General features: G+C 33.7%; 1 protein-coding gene across 1 annotated transcript; it reads left to right on the top strand.

The window, feature by feature from the left end:
- Positions 1–5,058: 5,058 nt before the first annotated feature.
- LOC110030063 (non-specific lipid-transfer protein 1-like) lies at positions 5,059–5,412 on the top strand. The gene has a single exon (XM_020732606.1). It carries the CDS (start codon positions 5,059–5,061, stop codon positions 5,410–5,412), a length of 354 nt encoding a protein of 117 aa, XP_020588265.1.
- Positions 5,413–23,485: the final 18,073 nt, after the last annotated feature.

Below are 23,485 nucleotides of genomic sequence, written 5' to 3'. Positions count from 1 at the left end.
ATATATATATAATGTTGTGAGTTGATCATTATGGTTTTCAATAAAAAGAAATAACCCTATATACTAATATTATAAGCAAACAATTTAAAAATATATATTCTTACACTGACTTAAGTAAATTATAATCTTTTTCATTCACCTTTATAGTATTTTTTTCAGTATAACCTGCTTATTTTAATTTCTTGAGCAATAATAATACATGAATGAAGTAAAGAAATTAAGAAAAAAATTTCATTAGCCGGAGGTGAGCCGGTAATCTTAATTATTTTTGTTAATTTGTCGTTTACGTTGACGTGAATTTAGTAATTGTTGTGTTGTAATTAAAAATAAACTTTTGGATTTCACGCGACAGTTTCAATGACATCATTCTAGATTTATATTTGTAAAATCTTATTCCCATCAAGCCAAGCATCATTGCTAAGCATGGATCTCAAGAGATGGCAAAGAAATAGATAATAGGATTAAATAAGCTAATTTGATTCAAGCAAATGGGTTCCATTTTAAGCTGGCTATCAAACTATAGTTTAGCATGTCCTACTGTCAGGTTACGTTATAAGCTATGCAGGTCCTTGATGATAAAGGTTTAAAGGATTTGTTCATAAGGCCAATTGAAATTCAAACGAAGAACTCACTTCCGTAAGGTGATGGTTCTTAGAGGGCAAACCATTCCATTTGTGCAATGAGCGGTGCTTGAAAGACAAGAAATATAGGTAATATGGTCATGCATATGCCTATGTGATGTTTTTGTGGCTATTCCTAAATCACAAAGATGTTACTACTCAATTTTATTTAATGTCATTTTGGTTCTTTTATATACTTGATGTTTCTATGGTTGTGAAACTAATGTTTTGTGCAATTTTTTTTTGAAGATTTAAGTTCAAATTGTTAGATTTGGGTAAAAATTTTGATTTTAGATGAGACTAATGATAATCCAAACAAAAGGCACAAACTAAAAACACCAGCCAAAAATGTGGTCAAACCTTTCTGGCAATTATCCACCCAGCAATCAGAGACTTTCATGTTTAGATTAACCTGAGTGGAGGGCTTAGGTTGAAACCATTCTTCCAAACACCAGTTGTCCAGCCAAAATGATATATATGCATTTCCAAGGTCCCAAATGAATAGATCTTCAGCTTTATCTCTAACCTTTAGTAAATTAACCCAAACTCCGGAGTCTCCCAATTTCTTGCTGATAGAATTGGGATGAGAATCTCTACAATATTTGCCCAGCTTGAAATTTTCCCACAATGAGTCCTACTGCCTTAATTTAATCCATAACTTGCATAAACTAATATGATTGAGCTGCTTCAGTCCCTTAAACCCAAGCTTACCAGCAATTTTGAGTTCAACAATTTTCTACCAACTAGCCCAACGGAGTTGCTTCCTTTGGCCAACCCAAAGATATCTATTGAAACACCTCTCCAGTTGTAATTGTGTGCTTTTCTTCATATTAGTAATTTGCATGATGTATGAGGGGAAAGTAGTTAGGATACTTTTTAGCAGGGTTATTCTACCTCCATTTGAAAGAAAAGAATTAGTCCAACAGTTTGATTGTGCAGCTATCTTCCCAATAACATCACCAAATTGGATTTGTTTATCTCTTCTGTTAATCAATGATACTCCCAGATATTTGAGAGGGATAGTGGAAGTAGTGACACTAGTGAAATATTTAATCCATTGCTGAAGCGGGCCTTTAGTCCTTTTACTAAAGAGCAGACAACATTTTTCCTTGTTGAAGACCTTCCTAGAGCAATTTTGGAAATGTTGCAGACATATCTCCACCTTCTTCACAATAACCTTGTTTGCATTGGAAAACAAAATAATATCATCAGCATAAATTAAATGAGTAACAACAACATTAGATCCATGGTTATATTGTGTGTGTGAAGCTTGTAGATCTGTGTTTAAGAAGTATTGAAAGGTAATCTAGAGCTAGGATGAACACATTTGGAGAGAGGGGGTTGTCGTGTTTGAGTCCCCTAGTGGCATGGAAGAAGCCAAGTGATTTTCCATTAATGAGAATATAATGTGCATTGTTCCCCAACCAGCTTGAGATCAAAATACAAAATTCCCTTGAGAAGTCGATTGCCAACAAAGAATCCAGGATAAACTCCTAATGGATGGTGTCATAATCTTTTTGTAGGTCCAATTTATAAATCGAATTGCCACTCCTACAAGGTTTGTCCAAATCTAAAAGTAGTTCTTAGGCTAGCAATTAGCTGTAATAAACTCATCTTTCATAAAGACTATTTGGTTAAGATAAATTATCTCTAATTGGTGAATTTGGAGCCTTCCCAAATAGATTTTATTGCTTGCTTTACTGATGACACTGGTAAGACTTATTAGCATGAAAAGCTTCCACTTACTCTTATCAGTATCCTTAGGGATGAGAGCAATACTTGAGCAACTAAAGTAATTAGGAAGATCCAACCCCTAAAAAAAGCTCTGAATAGCCTAGATCACATCCTCCTTAATAATCTGCCATCTCTTTTTATAAAATTCAAAAGAATATTTATCAGGGCCAGCGACCCTATTTGTATCAATGGAGTTGAATGTTGCCCAAATTTCTTCATCAGTTGGTATTCCAGTGAGTTCTGAGTCGCTTGTGTACTCCTTATCCTTCATGAAAAGGCTTTGGCTGATAGGAGTTCTATCCTGAGAAGGTGAGGTGAGAAGTGTTTGAAAATAGCTCACAACAACATTGGCAATGACAGTGGGATCAGTGAGCCACTCCCCCCTGATGTTTTGGATTCTATGGATAGCATTACACTTTCTCTTGTATTTAATACATGTGTGATAGTAATTAGTGTTTCTATCCCAATCCAAAACCAGGTAACTGCATCCTTCTGTCTTAAAAAAACTTCCTTCCATGTCATAACTGTGAGTAGCTTTTCATTGGATTGAAAAACTACCTCCTCAAATACTTGAACCAATGCTACAGCTTCCTCTAGCAACACAACTTCCTTCTAAGCCTGCTCAACCTGGCTATAAATGTCACCAAAAGAAGACCAATTCCACTTATTGAGAACCTTGCCAACTTTTTTATGTAATTGCCATAGTCGGGCCCATGGATTTTGATGATGAACATCTTTCCATTGTTGTTTGATGAGGTTAAAAAATTATGGGTGAGCTGACCACATAATATGGTAACTAAAAAGGCCTCTACTACTACGGAGGGAACCTACTATAGATAACAAAAGAGGCCTGTGATCCGAGCCCGCCAAACTTAAGAGAGTTACAGTTGAGTGGAGGAAATTATGAAGCCAAGAATTTTTCACCAAAATATTGTCAAGCCTCTCCCATATATGACCTCTTCTCTAGGTAAATTGAGGCCCTTGAAAACCCAAATAAAAAAGTCTTGTTTTTTGTATGTTATCAGTAAATATGGTCATAATATTAAGTTGGGGAGGGTGAGCTGCCCCCCACCCCTTTTATCGGTTGGGTATGCAAGGCAGTTGAAGTCTCCCCCACCAACGCAGCTAGAGGACATACTGCTACTGATGGCCAGTAGCTCTTCCCATAGTTCAATTCTAGCATGTTTGGAGCATCCAACATAAACAAATGTAGCATAGCCATTGTGTCCTTCAATGCAAAAGGAGAAGCGAACAAACCGTGGATTATCTAAAATGATGGACCAAGATACCTCCTACACAAAATCTAGATCTTATTATTGGAGCTAGCAAAATGTTTAAAGCCATGAAATTTTTGGATGATTTTTTAAGGATTCTTATGAACCATAGGTTCTAGCACCATTATGCACCAAAATCTATGTTTCTTATTGAGATGTAGTAGTCTTTTAAGAGAGTTGGGGTGAAATATACCCCTAATGTTCCAACACAAAATACTAATCATGGTGAAGAGATTTGGATCTCCCCCTAGTCAGCTTAGTGTGAGATCTCTTTCCAGAATTGTAAGAGCTGCCACCAGTGAGTATGCAATGATCATCCTGCAAACTTATGAGTTCAAGGAAACCTTTTTTCTTCTTGCTGACTTTCTAGATTTGCCATTCTACTTCTAGCACCTGCTGCAAGACTTCATCATCAACATGTTCTCTTGGAGAATCAGGGGGTGAGGGTACAACCAACTGATTCACCTGAGGGATTAATTAAATAGAATGGTTGGGGCAATGAGGTCCAAAACCCACCCTAATGGCCTCAACCCTCGCTAGGCTTGGGGGCGACCCGGTTCGCAAATTATTTGAGTGTCACCTTGCTTAAGGCGACACTATGCCAACAAGGGATTTGAACCCAAGACCTAAGGGGACTTGCGACCTTCAGAGAGACTTCTCTACCAACAGACCATGAAACATGCACATATATACAGATATATATATATACATCTATATTTTTGTGTGTGTGTGTGTATATATCATGTTCCACTAAAATTATAGCTTCAGATGGTCTAGATAGTGACAAGGTAAAATTATCCTTCTTTAAACGTTTCCCATAAGCTAAAGCTAATCAGAAAAGTGCCTCATAATTAAAAAGATGAAAATTAAGATATATATATATATATATATATATATATATATATATATATATATATATATGTATGTATGCATTGAAGCGTGTTCGCACGGTGTCTGAATTAATGCATATTTTATTACTTTAAAAGATTCACGTCACCGCGATGGCAGATTAACAAAAATAATGAATATCACCATCTCATCTACGTCTCATGGAAGTATGCTCATCTTCTTTAATCACTTTTTCTTTTTCATTTTAAAGCTTTTAAATATATAGGCTTGCAAAGCAAAACAAAATCATCATCCTTTTCCCAACAATTTCGTGCTAGCTTTCTACCTTCCTAAGCCAAAATAAGACGAGCAACGTTTCTCTTCATCTATATCTAAGACAACCCATACGCTGCGCACAGGCTTATTTATAATAATATACGTTTAACAACGTTCAATATAGTTAAATAATAAAATAGAAAGGTTAAATAATTAATAAATAAATTAATATTACCTTAATTATATAAATACAGACACGTAACAGCTCATTCGAACCAACCAGTCGGTGAAAGAAGAAGAGTCTGCAAAGCTAATCTAATCCAGGCATGGCTCGTTTCACAGCTGCGACGGTTATAGCAATAGCACTGACATTGGCAATAATGGCGAGAATGCCGACGGAGGCGACTGCAATAACCTGCGGGGCGGTGAACCTCAACATGCTGCCATGCATGAACTATATAAGAAATGGTGGGGACGTGCCGTCGGATTGCTGCAATGGACTCAACAACATCGTAAATGCGGCGAAGACGACGGACGACCGCCGCACCGCATGCAACTGCCTCAAGTCGTTGGCTTCGGGAGCGTCTAATGATGAGCTTATCCGTGCCGCCGTTATCCCTGACAAATGCGGCATCCCCCTCCCTTACAAATTCAGCCCTTCCACTGACTGCGCCAAGTAATAATTCAATTTTCAATCTTCGAACATCAATTATTTGATTTATGAACCATTTTTCCAACCACAGTTTTTGATGTTGTAGGATCAACTAAGAGCGGGCTTGCTCGGGGGTTATGTTGATATGCATGAGTGAGAGTAAGAAAGGAAATTGGTCGAATTTCTCTTCGACCAATGTGTGCAAAGCTTAAATAAGTCATGTATTTATATCATGTGTATCTTGTGAATTGCCTACCATTCATGTATGCTCAAATAAACCTATATGCTCTACTAGCTTATTTCTCTTTTCTATCAATTTAATTTACACATTAATCACTTTTTTTTGGATTTGATTAAACTAGTAGTTTTTTCACGAATGGTGAGCCCAATGTGTAATATGTGTTTTTATACTTTATTTGTTAGAGTTGAAAAGTGGTGTATTCAGTTTGTGGTTAGGGAGAGGCATGGAAAGTGGTATTTTTGAGTAGGTTTAGAGTTTGGATTGGATAGTGGTGTTTTTGTGGGGCTCTTGGTTTGGTTAAGAAGAGGGGAAAGGAATGGGGCTAGGGTTCGATTTTGAGAAAAAAATGGGAGGATGTGAGTGTGAGGTCTCGGCCATGGGGGAACATGGAAGGAAAGGGGAGATATGGTTCAATTTTGGTTAGCAGTGGGAAGGGGATGAGTGTGGGGTCTTGGCCATGGTGTGGAAAGGAAAAGGATGTGGAGATAGGGTTTGATTTTGGTGAGAAAGCTGAGGAGGAGAAGGGAAACAACACCTTTATATAGTCTACATCATGCAAAGCCCAATAAATGAGAGTAGATGATAGAGGATTGAAAAATTTTATGCCTTTCTTGAAATGTTTCTTTGTTGCCTTTTTTAGATGAAAGGTGATTTTCTTGTTCTTGAGTTGAAGTGTATTTTCCTTGGCTTTGGAGGAGAAGTGGAGTAGAAGGCTTGGTTTGTGGAGAGAAGAGGAGAAAAAAAGAAAGGAAGAGACATGCTTGGTTTGGAGAGGAAGAGAGGGAGAGGGAGGTGGTTCTCAGTTCTTAGGGAGATGAGAGGAGATGAGCCTTTAGAGAATGAGAGAGGAGGGAGTGTTGAGCTTCGACCAAGAGAAAGAATTAAGGGGAACATTTGGTGGGCGTGGTTTAGGGGAGACAATAGAGAGAAATTTCAATTTTTTTGAGGGAGGGAAAGTCAAATTCAATGTAGCTATGGTGCTTAGGGTGAAAAATACAAACATATATCATTTTGAAGAGAGAAATGTGAGGAGTTCAGTGGTCTAATCGATTTTGAAAAATATTATCTTTAACTTCAATTTGAAGTGACTAAATAATTATGGGTGATTGGGGTGATTATAGTCAAAATTTTAAGTTTAGCTCATTTGGTAAAGCAAAATACAAAGAATTTAGTTGTGCAATTGGTTTTGGTTAAAGTGGGCCTCACTTCAAAATTTTTCAATTCAAAGTGTAGGCCATTCCTTAGGAGAGACAATTTTGATGGATTTTGAATTAGGGCTTTTAATAGGGCTTAATTGATTAAATTAAGTATTTTTAGCTCATATTTAGGTTGGTTAAATTTTGGTTTCAATTAGAGTCTATTTTGAACAATTATTAGGATTATTCTTTTTATTATCAAAATTATTGTCCAAATTATTATTGGTTCAATGGGCCTCGAAGTGGAGTCAGATTTAAGCATAGAGGAATTCATTTGAAATACTTTGACAATCTGAATGCACTAACATAATCAATTTTTAAGAATAATGATTCATTGAAAAATTTTCATGTATGACCTATTTTCATGCATGAAAACACAAAATACAAAATTTTACGTAAAAACTATTCACGATGATCACTAAACTGATTTGCATGCTACTTATATATGAATATGAATCCTATACTACTTACATAATGCAATTTAATCATCGGATTGGTCTAAGGAAAAAATGATAGTTTCAGGTTGAATGAACAATATTCATGCATATAACTTGAAGTGAAGAGTTACTATAAAAATTATATAATATGATCATCAAAATTTTTTGCATGGTCTTTATATATGATAATAAGCATGATGCAACTTCTAAAATGAAATTTCAAACAATGATAATATATAGAGAAAATGATAATTTTGGGATGTATGTTGGTTAAAGCTGATTTTTAAGTCAGTTTTAGGGTATGGTTGAAATTGTTTATATTTAGCTATGTTTTAGTTTGGTTAATTTTAATTTTATTTAGTTAAATTATAGTTTTATTGCATTAGGTTTTAGCTCAAGTTTAAGCTCAACTAAGGTTCAACCAGATATGAGCCAATGAAAGGGTTGACTAAAAAGGGAAGTCAATAATGACATAATATCGTTAGAAATAAGCTAAATTTCGGTATTAACTTGAAGTTGATGTACAAAGTTGTAATAACTGATGGGTCCATATGTCTTTATGGAACATGCAATTAAACAATAAGAACCAAACTTTACCTCTTTACTAAATTTATTTTGGCTCCTTGTTTTTCTTTTTAGAGTTTTTTTTATAAAAAAATAATTTGTTTGACATTTTACATTCATAACACTTAAATGCTATATATTTACATATCTACAGGTAAATTTTTATTTTTATTTTTATGGTTGTCGGCTATTTTTCTTTCAAAAATAAGATTTTAAAATTTAAATTTAGAATTTAATATATATATATATATATAATGTAATTTTAATTTTGTGAAAATGGTATCCTTTATTTTTGAAAATTTTTTATTTTTTAAAAATGATGAGACCGAATAGATCTCATATATCTAATAATTTAAATAGCTGAGTACGATACCATAAATGATATATCATCTCGAAGGATAAACATATCACTTATTGGTAGGCTTAACTATCTAAACTTAAAAGTTTATGACTCTATTTTGGTCTGCGAAATTTATAACCGACAAATTCTCCATTCTAATACACAGATTAGATAGAGTTTAGATTAATCTGGGTTCTCAAATTCCCTATAGGAGCCCCTATAGTTAATTACATCTTAGACAATCGAAATCACCTAAGAAAACTCTCGATAATGATCAGAGGTTTCGTCTTCAATAATTCAACGTTCAAGTTTCCACGATTGTTCATAGAAAAAGTCAAATGGGATAGGTTAAAATAGAACAAGTTCAAATAGGAACAGTTATTTTTGGAATCCAAATGAACAAAAAGTAAGAGATGTCGAAGATACTGAATGATATTTAGTGACGTCTCAAACTAACCTATAATTTGACTTTACGTCTTTGAAGGGGAAATTATGGAAGGGGAAATTATGTGAAATTATTTAGATATTCGGGATTTGTTTCTACATTTCATATGCAAATAGCCCGAGAAAATGTGAGGATTTATGTTGTAACGTACGACGACCTCGGAGATGTGAGGATTTAAATGTGAGGATTTATGTTGTAACGTACGACGACCTCGGAGTCCTAAAAAGTTTAGGACTTATATCGTACGATATAAAAATCGTAGTAAGTCCTAAAAGATAATGTGAGGATTTACGTTGTGCCAGATGAACTACCTCGACGTCCTATAAGTATGTTATTTAAATTTATCGAAGCTCGGTTGAAGTTTCTTCTGTTGTCTCTTTGCTGTCACCTCGACCGCCATCCGAAGATGAATTGTCATTTGCTCCAGATTTATTGTCTCGATCGCTGCCCGGGGATGAATCACCAATTGCCGGGGATGAATCAGGGGATGAATCACCAATTGACAATGTCTCCGTCATGGTCCAAGAAGAAGGGAGGAATAAAAGAGAAAACTATGTCTTGAAAGGCCTATCCTAGGAGATTGAATAAACATACTAGAAGAGCTTGTATTTAAAAGTTTGAATGCAAGTGAATGTCTATAGGACAATATAGTACAAACAAACAAAAAAAAAAGAAACAACTATGTAGTGACGTATTGTAATAGGAAAAGACTAAAAGAAAAATATGGAAATGAAGCAACATAAGGAAAGGAAAGACTAAAAAATGTGCAGTAAAGGAGCAAAAACTGAATTAACTAAGTGTACCTGATTAATTCTGGCGATGCTACAAAAACATATTACAATTGCATAATATAAAAGGGTTAGACAGATATTTGCAAATGATAAAAGAAAGGTTAAGTGATGAGCATATGAAAATTCAAATGGAATATTAACTTTTAATTTGGGTTTAGGCTCAGACTAGACCTCTTTTTCTTTTTATCTTGATCCCACAGGCAACTGATATATCGAAGTCAACCTACCAATATCAACTAGAGGCCACCAACGAATCACCCCTATAGTCAGACAACCCTAGAACCTATCGTTTAAAGGATGTGTGAATAGAGTAGTATCTAAACTTCTAAACTCCTTAAAGTGTAGTGCACCTATATGTGAAATGTAGTATCTGTCGTACAGGGCGCAGTGTGTGGATATAGTGTCTACAGTATAAAAAGGTGATATGATGATACTTAGATCCATCAAATAAAGATATGTGGTGTATCTGTATGTGGTGTGCAAGATGTACTATTTGATGTATGAAATGTACGTGTAGGTGATATCCAATGTATGCATGTATTAGCCAGGATATGGTGTCTACGATGTAGTGTCGTATCTGTTCTTTCACGATTGTAGTATCTGTGGGGTGTTTGTAGTATCTGTTCTTTTGTGAGTGTAGTATATGTAGGGTGTTTGTAGTATCTGTTCTTTTGTGCCTACCAATTCTCGAACCTTTTGAAAAAGGTTAGAGTTGTTGACGATCTAGGGGTGAAAGGACATCGACATCGCACTAATTGAATATTGGCACTAATTGAATATTGGTTTTATATTTTCAGCTACAAGAAGAGCTAATCAGTGGTTCTTTGCATCATTGCATGTTATCCCTCATCTCGAACTAATAGGCCACCTCAGTATTTCATATGCTTATCTTATGAAATTTTAGAATTTTTTTTTATAAAGAATTGAAAGAAAAAAAATATACATATCATTTGCTTCTCAAAAAGTAAAAGGAACTAAATCTAACAATGGAGCTAAAGCAAATATTATTGAATGAAATACAATTTAACATGGAATGTAAAATCTATAGCATTATCAAATAAACTTGAGCTCGGCATAGGAATTAAACCCAAGCCAGTAATGAGTGAATCAAAACCTGTAAAACCTCAAAATTGAACTATGTGAATGTTAGATTAAAGAACAAGTCTAAGCCACCATCAAGAGCCAAAAACCGAGCTATTACAAAGCTTAAAGCTGAACCAAGTCATCACCAAAAGCACAAAAATTGAAATACAGCAAGGCTTACAACCAAACTGAAATACTGTAAGGTTTACAACTGAACTGAAATACTGTAAGGCTTACAACTAAACTGAGCCACTAACAATGGTAAGATTCAAAATCTAGTTTCTAAAAGCCTAAAAATCGAATAGAAGTTATTTGAATATGTCTCGAGAAAGAAAGCAACAGAGAAGCATAAAGTAAAGCCCCCGAACCCTTTTTTTAAAAAAAGCTTGAACATCAAATTGATTCAGCAAGGAAACCGCAGCCCATAGAGCTAAACAACTCAAAAATCCTTTGTATAAATCCTGTGTAATTAAGAAAATCACCATTAAACGAAACCGGAAAATGACCAAAGGTTGAGCCACAAGCAAACCAGAACCGAGCCTAGCAAGGAGTAAGAGTATAACATAATTTCCAAAAAAAACTGATCTTAATTTTAAGCCAAATCAAACCCAACATAGAGCTAAATTAAGCCCAACAGATGACCAAAAGAACGAGTCACCACCAAGCCAAAGCCGAGCCACCAAATAGCTACCCAAATCATTAAACGTTTTTAATATTTAAGTTCAAATGAAGGGAGCAGCAAGAAGCAGAACCAAGCCCAACATAAGGGCTAAGCCGAACTACCAAGAAGAAGCAAAACCGAGCCCCACGTTGATATTCAAAAACACCAAAATACTCCAATGGCCGATACTTGAGCAAAGGGACAACAAAAAGCACAGAACAAAACCCCAAAATTAAATGAATCCACAAATCTTCATTTCAAAACAAAGAATAATCGAGGAGTTTAAAACAGAGCCTCCAAAATCAACTAAAACTAAATGCCCAATTAAGGAGCAGGAACCAAAACCGAACCCCAGCAAGAAGCAGGGACTAAAACCGAGCCCCAATCACAAGGCAAAACTACAACCTATCACAAGGTAGAACCGAGTTTAGTATAGGGGTTAAGCTAAACCATCAAAGGACCAAAATCAAGCTCAATAGAGAGACCAAATTAAACCACCAAAGGTCAAAATAGAGCCCCAATTACAAGGCAAGACTACAACCTCAAATCTGATATTAAAACCAAAAGAAAAAAAAAATGATCTCAACACATATATTCAAAATAGGAGCAACAAAGAAGACAAGAAACCAGCCTCCAGCCAAAATAAGCCAAACCAAGGCCCAATAAAGGGGCTAGCAATAGAATAATGTTCTGAATGCAACCCAACTAAGGAAAAGGAACTGAACCAAAACAAATCTCATATAGAATTGAAAATAATCTCATACAAAACCAAACCAAATCTCAGATCAAAATTGAACCTAGCACAAGGGCCAAATTGAATCACCTGGAGAAATAAAACCGAGCTTCAATCATAAGGCAAAACCATCAAGAATTCCAAGTGCAATATAAGCAAGTGCAATATAAGCCATATAAGCCAAACCAAGCTACCAAATGACTATCCATATTATTAAAACAATTCCAATATTGAAGTTCAAATAAGGAGAGCTAATGTGATTCTAAAGAGAGATTAAAATTTCTTATCTACTTCACAAATCAAATATTTCATAATTAAAGAAGCAAACGAAATCTGACCTCAATTTCTTGCTAACTCGAGAATGACAAGATTAAGAAAAACCCCGAGGCAAAAGCTTCCAACAGCAAGCTCCACTAATTTTGTATCCTAAATCTTCCAAACGAAAAGGTCCACCCGAGACTCTCCACGAGCAAATCTTAGAGAACCCAAAGCCAACTTTCAGCAAAAGAATCCTCAAATTGCTCAATAAAAACAACAACCAACTTGCAGAGAAGACCGAAGGAACGAGACCAAATGAAATTTCTCAAAAATTCCTAAATAAACAAAAAGAATCAAAATCTCTCCCAACTCTTCCCCTCGAACGAGTATTTATAGGCAGAGATGAAAGAGAGGCTCATTGAGAAGGCATGTATTTTGAGCAGGAAAGTTTGTTAGAAACGGGTTACCGGCGGAGCTGCCGACAACGAGAGTTCGGCAAGGAAAGAGATGACCGACAGACTGGCAAGGAGACCTCACGGTCCAGCTAGGGCAAAGAACAAGGGTGTGGGGAGAGGAACGGAGCGTATGTGAGGGAGAGTTTCTGAGTGCTATGTTTGTAAATCTTCCAAAGGATTATTTTATAGTTCTCTACGCATGTACTTAGAATTTGTAAGCTAAATAAGCACCAAACTTCTACACTCTCTTAATTCTTGGGTTGAGTGCATTTTTAAAGTTTTATTCTAGCTAAATTATTAGATCAATATGATAATATTTATTTTCTTTATTTGTCTGAATTGAACATTGGTATTAAACTATTTACATAATAATTTTGCAATCAACATCAACATTGGTGTTAGGATTAAGGGTCTGTTCAGGGTATCTGTAACTTTTTAAAAAGTTGTTACGCAACAGCTGGGCCAGGAAGCTATTACATGGAAGCTGCTTTGGGGAAGTTGTGTCACTGCTTGTTTTGTATAGTTGTGCAGCATTGAATGCTATAGATGTTTATAAAAAAAAAGACATATGTTCCCTTATATTGTTGTGTTGTTTATAAGATAACCAGTCCATGTTGATTAACTCATACATGAAAATAGAAATTACATTCAAAATCTCTACAAACTTATAAGTTTAAATATTACATTAGGAAATAACATCTCACTCAAAATGAGCAACTAAAATCAAAATTGAAAATAAAAAAAAACTAAATAATAGTTAACATTATCATAATATTGAATTTGAAATGCAAATGATGAATTTTACGAGATCATTTCTTCTTTAAAGATATTTTCCATGCCCAATCACTGTCACAGGTGAAATTATTTAACTGATCCACCTACATGAAGTCATCCAAATCCTCTGATGATCTATTCCTTAAACACCTATATTTTTTTTCCCATGGCTATTCTCCCTTCAAGATGAACACTTTAATTCATAGTTGTAGTACAAGACTCTAGAGGTATCATAAGTTCTTGAGCTCATATTTTCTGAAAATTTAAAACCACAAACAAAAAATTAGCTTGCCTTAATAGCACATCAATTTGTTTATATAAAAAAGTAACTAATATAAATTGTAGAATTATAAAATTAAAGATTTATAAAATTGTGAGGTTATTGATCATCAATATGGGAAAGTTATTGGTTTATAATATATATATATAATTTTGAAAAGTAGCATTTTAAAATTTGAAAATACGAGACCTAACTAATCTCATACAGACAATAGTTTAAATAAACAACACAACTCTACAAGCCATGCATCTATCCCAAGGAATAAACACATTACTTGATAGTGAGACTCAATTACATAAACTAAAAAATTTATGACTTTCATTTTGGTTTGCAAAACCTTTTATGTTTACTAACAAGTTCTCTTATCTAATATAAAAGATCAGACATTGTTTATATTACATGGGTTCATAAAGCTCCCAATAAGGGCAAACCCTTATAATTAATTATATCCTAAATGATCGAAGTCATTCAAGAAAACTCTCGATTTAGATCAGAGGTCTTTGTCGTCATGAATCTTAAAGTTTAGGATTTCAAGGAAGAACGTAGTAAATTTCATATGGGAATGATCGCATAGGAACAATTATTTTTGAAATCCAAAGGAAGAAAGGTAGGAGATGTCATGGATCCTGAGGAGAACATCAGTGACTTCCCAAGCTATCCTTTGGTTTCGCTTCAATTTTGAGGAAATATTATTAGATGTTTCATTCTACCAATTTTATTAGGGCTTAGACTTGCATGGCACGGTCATACAAATAGCCTGGAAGATAGGAGCGTTTATGTCGTAACGAATGACAACCTCAGAGCCTAAAATGAGTTAGGGCTTATATTGCATAGCATGGCTATGCAAAGGCTTAAAGATAAATTGAAGATTTTTATCGTACTAGATGAGCTACCTCAAAATCTTACGGCTTGTTATTTAATTTTAAGGAAAGCTTTGCTGATGATGATCTTGCTTTTTCTCTCGAAGATGTTCTTTTGTATGTCCTCATCATGCTGCCCACAGAGTTTGGTCCAAGCTCATCATCGAAGTGACAGCTCTAGGTGTAGTATTTTATTATTTTGTAGTTTATATGTCAGATTTGTTATTATTGTTGTTTAAGTGTTTTGGGTGGAATTTTAATTTATGTTAAGCGACACCGGTTAAGATCTCACGGTTCTATCATCCCTGCAACACTATTTTCTCTTTAGTTTACTTGATTTAACAAGTTAACAAGCTCATTTAAATCGAAGCACTCCCATTAGCAACCAAATGTTACCTCATCCGAGAAATTCTCGTAAACCCAAAAAGAGTGTATTATGTTTGTTCATTGTTGTGAAAGTGTAGATTTAATTTTGAAAGTGTGTTTTTGTTGTTTTCATCTTTTTTGCATAAGTAAAGAAAAAGATGTAAAGTAAATAAAAGAACTGCAATACATAAAATGTAAACGCATACTTTGGCCTCCGCTGCCGCTGCATGGTTAATATCATAAAATATAATATAATTTGCAGGAAATTTAAATAAATTACAGGAAAATAAAACTAGAACATTCATAATAAAAAGTAGAAAAGCGAGTCGTAAGAAAACACGAGTAAGTTGAAGAAAACTCATAGTCACATATGAAAGATTGAGACTAGGTGTAAGACATTGATAAAGGTGCGGGCTCAGAGCTAGATTGTGTGCTTCCCAACCTTAAGTAAGGCTACCAACCTGATAAGTTATGGAGGGCATTCACTAACCTCGATTCAAGTGATTAACCGTCGACCATTATAAGTTTTCATTTTTAATTTAATTTTCATGCATGTAGAATTTACTTTAGCAGCAAAAGTAGTTATATTGTAAAAAGGATTGTTGTTTGAAAGATTTTTTTTTTTGCAAATTAGTATAGTCCATAGGTTATTTACTCTAATCGAACTGGGACTACTGGCAACCTAAGAGTAACAGGGGCAATAATCTCTTATCAAAAATCAATGAATAATGTTGTCGGTCTTATCCTCTCCCCTCATTGAAGGTCCTTAAGGCAAGATATATTATTCCAAATCCCACTTCGTATCCCTCATTTAACACACATAAGTAATGTCATCATCGCACTAGCCACCTAGACCTCAGACTTACACAAGTCCGATGATCCATATGTGGCAAAAGAAATATTCCCATTTGCTCATAAGGATTTAAACACCTTAGGGAAGACAAAAATTCTTGAGCATTGGGTCATAAATGTAGGATAAGTAGTGTAGGGCATTTTTATTGATTTGGGTGAATTATCGAGTCCCGAGGCATAACTTGGTGGGTCCCTAAAAGTTTTAAGGATGATGTTCTTAAACAAAGCATAATTAATTTAGTTGTCCTTCAAAATATCCAAGAGATTGTGAAAGTGTTTGGGGCATATTTTAAAGTCTTCTGAATCATTGCGAGTTTATTTGAACGTATTATGTTGTTAAATTAATCATATGAAGTTAAATTAAGATTCAGTGGTGATATTTTAATCTATACTCAATGAACCTTGATTTAATTATCCCATGAGTGGGGTAGTTAGGAATTCATTAAATGTTCTGCTTAGAAATTATGTGAGTGAATATCTTTAAAGGCAAGTTGAATTATCAAGGATCATGTGCTTAAAATTAAACATGGGGTTATAGTGCTTTGAAGGTATTCATGATTAGTTATGTTTCCTTTTCTAAACCTCAATAAAAAAATTCAAATCAAGCCTAGTTCACTGCCAAGCCCTTAAGTTCTCTTTCATGGATAAACTTGTAATAAAAAAAAATGTTGGATTAAATGGAATAAACTTGTAGTAAAAAAAAATGTCAGATTAAATAGATTTAATTCTTATCAAAAGATTGTACTTATCATCTAATCAACGATTATGGGCTTCAAATGAGTAAGTTATTATCTTTCTAGCTCAACCCCACTACCTTAGGATCATCCAATTAGATCGACTTCCAAGTCATAATAATTTAGGAAAATTACAGTTTTTCCCTTGTTATAGGAAAAGTGATGAGTTGGTTTCTACCTCTTAAACCCTTATATTTTAAACATCTAAAAGAGTTCATCATGATCAATATTACCCATTTACTCTTTGACTTAGTCTAAATTTTAATTGGAGCTTCAAATTCCATAATTATCATTTTGCCCTTAGAGTTTTCCACTTCATAATTTCTCAAATTTAACTCAAACCACTTTAGAACCTTCTTTGTACCCCACTCATGGGTCGATTAAAACATCAGAGGAGGACTTATATTTTTTTTTATTTTTATTTAGTTTTTAATAATTAGCTTTACTCAAAAATATGGATTTTCAATGTTAATTCATTTAGTTAACAAAATAAATTCTTTATTCTTAAGAAAATTATTGAAGGTTCACCTATATTAGAGGACCTTTAGGAAATATTTTCATAATTTTTTGAGTTTTATTTTAAATATTACAATTTTTTGATAATTTTTGTTGGTTAATTAAATAGAAAATATAATTTAATCTTAAAAATTACTTTTTATATATTTTTTTAGTTCCTCTGAGTTAAGAGAATTCAAAGAAACAAATTTGCATTTTTGTGATTTTTTTTTTATTTTTTGTATTTGTTTTAGTGCAAAAAAAAGGAAAATACATTTTAGGCCTTAAAAAATACATAACTATACTAAGAAAATTAGAAAAAATATTTTAAGTGGTCTCAGGTGGTTAGAGAATAATTTGTGACATTTAGGTGCATTTTTATATTTTTGTGATTTTTAATTATTTTTAATTTGAAAAATAGCTCAAAAATGAACTTTTTATTTTAACATCAATCTTTTTATTTTATGAACTTTTTATTTTAACATCAATTTTATTTTTCTTGAATTCCCCTGATCCCAAGGAACACTCCAAACCATTTTTCATAGTTTTCTGAATTATATTTTATTTATTATAATCATTTTAGTTTAAAAATCTCCTTTACTTAAAAAATAGACTTTTATATCAAAGTTAATTCAAATGGGTCAGGGGCTTAATATATTTATTACCTTCAATGTCGACCAATTTTTGTATTTTTTTTATTTATCTTTTATTTTCTTAATTATTTATGAGTTTTAATGATTTAAATATATGAAATTTTATCGCTCATTATTTGAACTCCATTTATATTTTTCCTAAGGTCCTTTTACCACAATGAGTCTTGTATTTTTATGATTTATATTTTAATTTTCTTATGAATTATTTAATTGAAATAAAGGTGCATAACATAGATAATTAGGCTTTAAATCTTAGGTGTTTCCTCTAACTTTGAAAAAATCAGAGAACATTCCCAAGAATTGTAAATTTCATGTCATGGTGGTTAATATTTAATTATTTATGATTAAAATAAATTTTGGAGTATTTAATTAATTTTAAAAAATTCATAGTAAATAATTTTAAGTATTGATTCATAATATTCTCCTCTGTTCACTTAGCACAGGGGTATTTTTATTTTATTTTTATGATTTTTCTATAAAAAGTTATGATTTTTCAAAGTTTCTGAATCATTTTAAATAAAAAATGTCCTATTTTTATATTTGTCCACGCGACACCACATCATTCTTGGCAGCTCCGAAAGACTACGTATCGTCTCCTGATTTGACGTCACCATCTGAGTCAGCTGCCACACGTCACGTGGTTCATGTACCATCTCTTTGTCCGACATGATTTGAAGCGTCCATTCAATACACGCATAAAAGTATGACATCTGTTCATCGTCCCCATCATACTTTACCCGAGTGCCGTCTACACTAAAACCTTTAGATCTCACTTGATTCTTAACCAAATCACATGGGACTTGTTCCTTCCATATCATCTAGGCCAGACGAACATATCTATATGGTCACATGCATATGAAATACAAGTCAACTTCACAACTGATGAAACCGAGCAAAATGTTAGGGATTTTGAGTTATACCTTTGCTCATGAGGCAAGACCTCAATTGATTTTGTTCTAGAGCTTCGTCTTTGTCCCACAAAAGTCCTTGAAGTGTTGAATCAATCTATGTTTAGGTCTGCGTAGGAGTTCAATCAAAGTTTGACTCGAGTTTGGTCAAATTCTGGTGTAGAGGGATCTGCAGAGGGGGATTTTGATTGGGGAGATAGTTTTAAGGTCTAATGAAGCTTGTGGAACAGTTAATTTAGAGTTTGGTGGAGTTTTGGGAGATGACAGGAAAATGTCCTGATTTTGGGTGGTGAAATTAAGCTCAGGCTATGGATTTGAGTGGCTCAAATTAGTGAGGTTGAACTTAGCAAGGCTGGAGGAAGCTCTTAAAGAAAATTGACAGAGTTTCCCTAAGGAATTGACAAGTCTTTCTGCTTGGGCATGGGAGGGGTGGTTTAAATAGAGGAGGAAGGAGGGCTTAATTGGCCAAGTCAGTGGGTACAAAGTGTTTCCTAGGTGGAGGGCTGAGCGGTGCACTAATCCAATTGGAATAAGCCACATTGGATGGGTGTAATTTAGGTTCAAGCCATGGTGGCTCAATTTAAATTAGGGTTTGGGATAAGAATTAAATTTGGGCTTGACTTGGGCTTGGTTTAAAAATCAATTAAGGGTCAATTTGGTTTATGAAAATTCCATTAAGAGTTTAGGAAGCAAATTTGGAGAAATTAAAATGATCACATGGCTCAATTTAATGGAATCTGAAGTTGGGTCAATTTTGGGGCATTTGGTTTGGGCTTAACTTTTAGGCTTGAAATCGGATTCCATTGTACTTGCATTTGATTTCAAATGGGCTTAGACATGTTTAATTTTGATTTGGATTTGAAATTTGAGAGGTTTTAAATGAATTTGGTGGAAATTTGGAGTGATTTGGGGATTTTAGGCATTTAGAGGCAATTTGGGAACTTTGTCTGATTTTGGTGCATTTGGGTGCAATTGAGTTTATTGGGTGTTTAGGATTTATTTGAATGGGGTTTGGAGTGAATTTGGAAATTTTTGGCAATTTTTTTGGTATGAGGGGACATTTTGGTAATTTTGGAAAAGTTTGGGGTATTTCGGGAATTTTAAGGAAAATGATGTATTTTAGACAATTTGAATGGTTTGAAGTGGTTCAACATGATTTTTGAGTGAAAAATAGCAATTTGAGTAATTTTTGGGGAATTTTAAGGTTTCAGTGGTATTTTGGTAATTTTATAGAATTTAGGGGTAGGAGGGAAAAATTGGATGTTTAGGTGGAATTTAAGGCTATTAGAAATGCTAATCATAAGAACATCCCTTTGAGGCCATGAGACCAATGGAAAACCATTTTGGATCCCTCACGTACTGGTTCTAGCCATCTTAGCCAAAGGCTAAGGGCTTGGGGACCACTGATAGACCTAAAATATATAGTGTTTTTATACATATTTTTATACTTATTTTTGAGATATTGCGCTTTAATGGAAGGTATTTGTGTGATTTTCTTTCAAGTACAATCAAATGGATGAAAAATGCTAAAAGTAGTGAAAAAGGACCAAATTTGGAGCAAAAATGAAGAAAGGTGCAAAAATGAACTAAGACGCCTAAGCGCCAGAGGTTTCGAGCCTAAGCATCAGGTGCCCCGCACTTAAGCGCAGAAGTAGTTATTTGATGATTCATTGAATTTAGATGAATTTTCAAGAGGTTTTTTAAGCAACCTTAGTAAAAACGTGGGAAATATCCCATGGATACAAAAATTCATTCAATGGGATTTTGAGGAGGCAACTTCTAGAAGATTTGTTGAGACACATTTTGAAGGGACACCAAGGCACCTTTTAAATTTTTATTAAAAGAAGAATTGGATCGTCAAGGCTAGAGCCCAACCACTCTTAAAATTTACAGTCTTTATTCATCCAAGTACGCCGTCGCCGTCGCTGACCACTTTCTTTTTATTCTATTTTGAGTGTTTAATTTGTATTGTGAGTGAATGAAGAGAATTCAAAGGAACTTTAAAATATTTGGTAGAGAGGATTTGAGATAAATGTTTATCTTTGTGACTACTCTTAATTTTAATGTAGATTTATTGCTTGTGTGCATGATTTCTACTTTTAAACTCATGTGTGGTTGTATTTTCTCCATTAATTCTGAGTAGTTTTCTTTATATTTTTCCTTAAAATGATAAGTGATTAAGTGTTGAAAGGAAGTTGTGTGAAGTATTAGGCTTCAATTTTGGAAGAAGTTGTGATGATTTGAAACCTTGCGCTTAATTTACTTCTTGATTTGACCAATTAAGATGTTAATACCTGTTATGAAAACATGTAAGATCTAAGATGGTATTGTCTCAATCAACAAATGGTTTAGAATCACATATTGATTTCCTGAGTAAGAATGTAGTTCGTGGGGTTGAGTGCAAATAAATAGAGAAATAAACTTTTCAAGGGTGTAGAATTAGAGGACTTTAGAGTGACACACTAAAGCCCCCAATTATTTATAGTTTTAGGTTTTTTGATAAGAGATGTTAGCCCCCAGGTGGATGGAGAAGAGGGAACTCTAGAGTGAGAGCTAGTTTCTTCCCTACCTAACCGGTCTTCAAGACTATTCAAACCATATATTAGTTGATGTTCTTTATAGCATCTCTAGTAAGGGTAAAGAATATTATTGCTCTTATTTGACACAACACATTTAAAATACTTTCACAATAGAATTTCTCTACTTATTACTGATTCATAATAAAAAAAAAGATATTTTACTTATATTACCTTCAACTTGCAAGTATTTAGTTAAGTTAATTAGTTGCTCCCTTTATTTTCATAAACCAAAAATCACAAAAAAAGATTCAAATTTGCATTCTTATTTTAGCATCTTAAGTTTACGTAAGATATTTTGTTAAGTAGATTTTTGTCATCTAAAATTTCTAAACTTTCTAGTTTTCTAAAGTGCATATTGCTAATCTCCCTGTGGGTTCGATATTCGGGGCTTAATCAAAAAATCTTATACTACTTGATAACGATACGTATACTTGCATAATATCCCATATTTAAATATTAAAATTTTATTCTTATTTGTTTTATAGTGGAAAACTTATTTAGCTTTTGCTTTAAATCAAGTTTTTGACTTTGTTGCAAATTAAGAATAACTATTAAGGAAATGAAGCATATAATTGCATACTGCATACATCGCATTTTACATCTAACATCGCATTTTACATCTATATAGAAAGTCGGGATCAACCACCCACATGAGTTTTCAAAAGAGTGGGCAAACAAGCTAATTGGAGGTGATTTTAGGGTTTTGGGAAGGTGTGTGAGGGGTTTGACTATTTCTGTGTGTGTGTGTGTGTGTGTAGGTCTGACCAAGACCAAAACCAAGCCACTTAGGGCTAACCTGATAATCTTATGGGGACTCCTCTTGAGCTCCCCCATGTTGGTTTCAACCTTCTATGTGCTAGAGGTCAAAACTAAACATGTGAAACTCCAAGAAGAGTAAAGAAATATTTAGAATTTCCAATGGTGTAGGGTTCCATCACTAGTCTTCTAGGATAGTCAACAGGAAAGTCCTATGGCTAGATCCTAAGCTTCTAAGGAAGAAAGACCAGACCTAAACAAAAGTGAGTTCAACAAAGGTCTTAGAGAAAATATAAACCAACAAATAATCCCTTTAAGAAGATGGAAGACTTTAAATAAAAAGAATCTCAGTTGCCTTCAAATCATATAATACTAAGCTCTTTATGTAACAAAAGCATATCACCACAAAGGCCCTCCAGAAGGACACTAATAGTCATATCACTAAAAAAGAAGGAGATCTTGGTTACCATGATGGTGATTTCATACATGTCAAAATCCATAGCAAAAGATTAACTTCACATCTTTATCTCACACAGTAGACGAGTCACTTTCTTTTGCCTTACCCAGCAACACTACTATCATGAAAAGAACTAATAAACATAAATTCTTACAAATAAAAAGGTTGAACTCATAAAAAAATAAATTAAAATAAAAAATAAAACCACAATTCCCTAACCTTTCTCCACATGGAATAGAAAAGCTTATAGGTAAATTCATTATAAAACTCAAGCCCCATAAAGTAAGTGAATTCAAGAAAGCAATCTACCAGCTAATTCTTTTTTCCAAACTCACATGTAGTTAGCCCCATTTTTTTCAGTTGTTTTAGTGTAGGTTATTTTCAATCATACAACTAAGAGGTGTGATCGTTATACCATGGCCACATACCCCTTGAAATTTTATTAGAATGAAACCACAAAACACAGGTGAGTGATGTTGAAGTAAAGATGATAGTGTATTTAATTAAATGTATCAACATCACAAAAGGCAACTGGTAATGCTCAACTGAACCACAAAATTTTTTTTAAAAGTCTCATACCATATATATAATAATCATCTCTAGCGGATCATCTTGAATTCATGTTCTTAAATACCATTGCTACATGCACATCTACTATGGCAAAAAAATTGGTCAAAGAATTTATAAACTACTTGAAGCATTTAAATAGAGTAGTACTACTAAGTATTAATTGAACCAACTGAATCTGATTTTAAAATTTTTATAATCTACCCAACCAAGCTTAAAATGAATTACCAAAGGCATAGACCGCATAATTAAAATCACTTTATCAAAAAGCCTCACATAGCTCAAGGGCAATTGCACATGTATTAACAACATTCCATACGTATAGGTTCTTACCGATAGCCCTTGAATTATCAAATACCAAAACCACAAAAAAAAACATAGAATGAACCTATGGAGATATAGACAACAATTAACATAGAACGACCCATTAAAAAAATTCATCAATCAAGTTCTCTATTTCAAAAAATTCTAAATTCATGATTATTTGATTTGAAGCAACCGAGATAGAGCACAAACCACAAAGAACAAGCCATAAAAAAGTTTAAGAATATATTGTACTGTATGATGAAGATACTTAAAGGAATACACCATCATTAAAGCTATCAATTCCCTAAAT

This window comes from Phalaenopsis equestris, unplaced genomic scaffold (assembly GCF_001263595.1).
Source record: "Phalaenopsis equestris unplaced genomic scaffold, ASM126359v1 Scaffold000644, whole genome shotgun sequence".
Taxonomy (NCBI): domain Eukaryota; kingdom Viridiplantae; phylum Streptophyta; class Magnoliopsida; order Asparagales; family Orchidaceae; genus Phalaenopsis; species Phalaenopsis equestris.
The sequence above is the reverse complement of the archived record's forward strand: the minus strand, read 5'-3'. Positions and strand labels throughout refer to the sequence as shown.